This window comes from Morone saxatilis, unplaced genomic scaffold (genome assembly GCF_004916995.1).
Source record: "Morone saxatilis isolate NCDOM2014 unplaced genomic scaffold, NCSU_SB_2.0 Contig14, whole genome shotgun sequence".
NCBI classification, from domain to species: domain Eukaryota; kingdom Metazoa; phylum Chordata; class Actinopteri; family Moronidae; genus Morone; species Morone saxatilis.
The window spans coordinates 11596797-11599039 of record NW_023339696.1 but is presented as its reverse complement, the minus strand read 5'-3'; the positions used below and the strand labels follow the sequence as shown (position 1 = coordinate 11599039).

General features: G+C 47.0%; 1 protein-coding gene across 1 annotated transcript in view; it reads right to left on the bottom strand.

Moving 5' to 3' along the window:
- Positions 1-2243, bottom strand: part of sdr42e2 (short chain dehydrogenase/reductase family 42E, member 2) — a 44195-nt gene that overhangs the window by 39796 nt on the left and 2156 nt on the right. The window contains exon 3 of the mRNA XM_035655091.1: positions 1472-1550. Coding sequence (XP_035510984.1) covers positions 1472-1550 — 79 coding nt within the window. The remainder of the gene's footprint in view (positions 1-1471; positions 1551-2243) is intronic.

Here is a 2243-nt window from a genome sequence, read left to right as displayed (position 1 = left end):
TATTATTATTATTAGTATTACCCATCGGTTGTTGCAAAACATGGCATGACTTTTTATCAGAAATGGTTAATTTTCAATCAGATTAATTAATCGTTAAGAAGCTTGAAGTCGTGTCTCCACTGTCAGTTTGACCAATGGCTGTTAACCTGTCAGTAAACTGAGCTAGTGATGTTAAAGTTGTGCAGAGCGAGCAGATCATGGAGCAGAGCCTTCCTGGGGGGACAATCGGGACACCAAGTCATCTGGAAAGAGCTGTGCTTCTGTCGACAGTGACAACAAATCTGCGGACTCGCCTGCTAACTTACCCGCCGTTGAAGTGAGGCAGCGAGATAAAGAAAGCCACATTTACATGTAAGAATATTCTGCCCATCAGTGTGTTAAGAGCCAGTGTCTTATCGTTTAGTGCAGCCTTTACATTACGTTCTCCCATGTGGTGTCACATTTGTTTTTAAATTAATTGGAGCTAAACTAAAGTGACAACCGTAACGTCTCGGTGTTCACCTATACCTATCAGTCATTGAGCAGACACTCTGAGTCACGCTCCAGTGTGAAGGCCGATATACTCGGGAGGGACGCCATTCAATCAGAGCCCGTCGTCAAGGGGAATTTCTACCTGAGTAAGCAGAACGGCGCCGCATCACTCAGGCCTCTGCTGATCACAGGTCTCGGGCAAAAGAAAGGCGGACTGTAAGTGATGTGGGGGACGAGAGGTGTTCACTTGAAAAATGTGAGGGGGGGGTGTGAGCGTTTTTTCAGAAGTATTTTGTGGATGGCAGAGGAGTTGTTCTACGTGCTTCAACACTTTCTACATGGTTGAAAAACACAGAGAATCAAACTGACGGCTGAAAATACACAATACTTTAAGTCGAGGCTTTAATGCCACTAACGTCTTCTCAGTAAAATACAAGGACGTCATTTCTGCTACACGTTTTAAAGCATAATCTGAAAAAGAGATAAATTAATGGAGCGATAAACTCTCGTTCCGCTGACCAGAAAATAACCCATTCACGGAAAATGCAAGTCTGCGTGGGCGACATCATAAACGCTCAACAGCGGCTCCGCAGGTGGGCGGACGTGTGCATGAGACAAGTATGCGAGCTGGATTTCCAGAAGGTCAGGCGTGTTACTGGCTCCGTCTGACACCAGCTCCAGACATTTCTTACCCCCGTCTGCTTTAACCTTTGTGTGCGGTTACACAATGAATATACGGTGCTGCTAAGAAACCTATTGTGTCTAAAGCACTTGAATCCAAACAGAAAAGCGACGCCTGTGTGTGAGAGGTGTTCTCGCTGCCGGGGGGGCGTGGTTGGCTCTGCAGGCTGTACAGAGGAAATCCTGTCTCCTTTATAACACCCAGTGAAAGCTGCTTTTACAGGAACAACCCACACAAACAATGCCAGTGGCTCACAAGAAAAACGCCTGTAGATGTTCAGGTGCTAGATACATGATAAAAACGGTAGAAAAACGGTACCTGAGCGGCTCATGGGCTTACTGAACAGCCTCGGCCCAACAGAGGAACCTGAGCTCGGTAGAGAAAACAGGGACTGGTACTGGGAGCAAGAGAAAACCAGGCAGAAGTTAGAAAGCTGCGGTTAATGGCAGCGGTTTTATGAGCGTTTCCTCTGCATCCTTTGGCCTCCTGCTGATTCACGAGCACTCGGAGGAATTCCTGCCCTACAGCAGGCCGGCACGCTACGGGACACGGATACAGGTAAACAACTCAGCAAGCAAGGCGCACAAACAAGCAGCTCTAGTCTGGACGGTCAAACAACAACGGTGTGTTCACGGTACGTGGTTTTATTCGAACATGGGAGAGTCCACTTACACTCACAGCCCTTATTTGCAGGATGAATTAAAGGAACAGTTAGATGAAAAGATGAATCCCGCTCTGATGTTCGTGTGAAGCTTCAACCAGCAGCTTCAAGATCGGAAACAGGGAAACCGTGAGTGTGAATGTGTTGCACCTGAAGCTCAACACGAAATGTGACGTGGCCTCGAAACCTGAACCAACCGTTCTCAACTAACTGTATGATGACGTCCACCTGTAAGAGCCGGGCCTCCTTACTGTACAAAAACACAAATCGATCACTGATTCTGGTGAAACTGCATCATATTTTATGGAGAAAAGTAGGGATGCACCGAATATTCGGCCGAAATACTTTTATCACCGAAACCACGCGGCCGAAACAGAAAGTTGTGATGACGCAAACAAAAACCGCGGCCAGCACACGCTTGTCTGGATA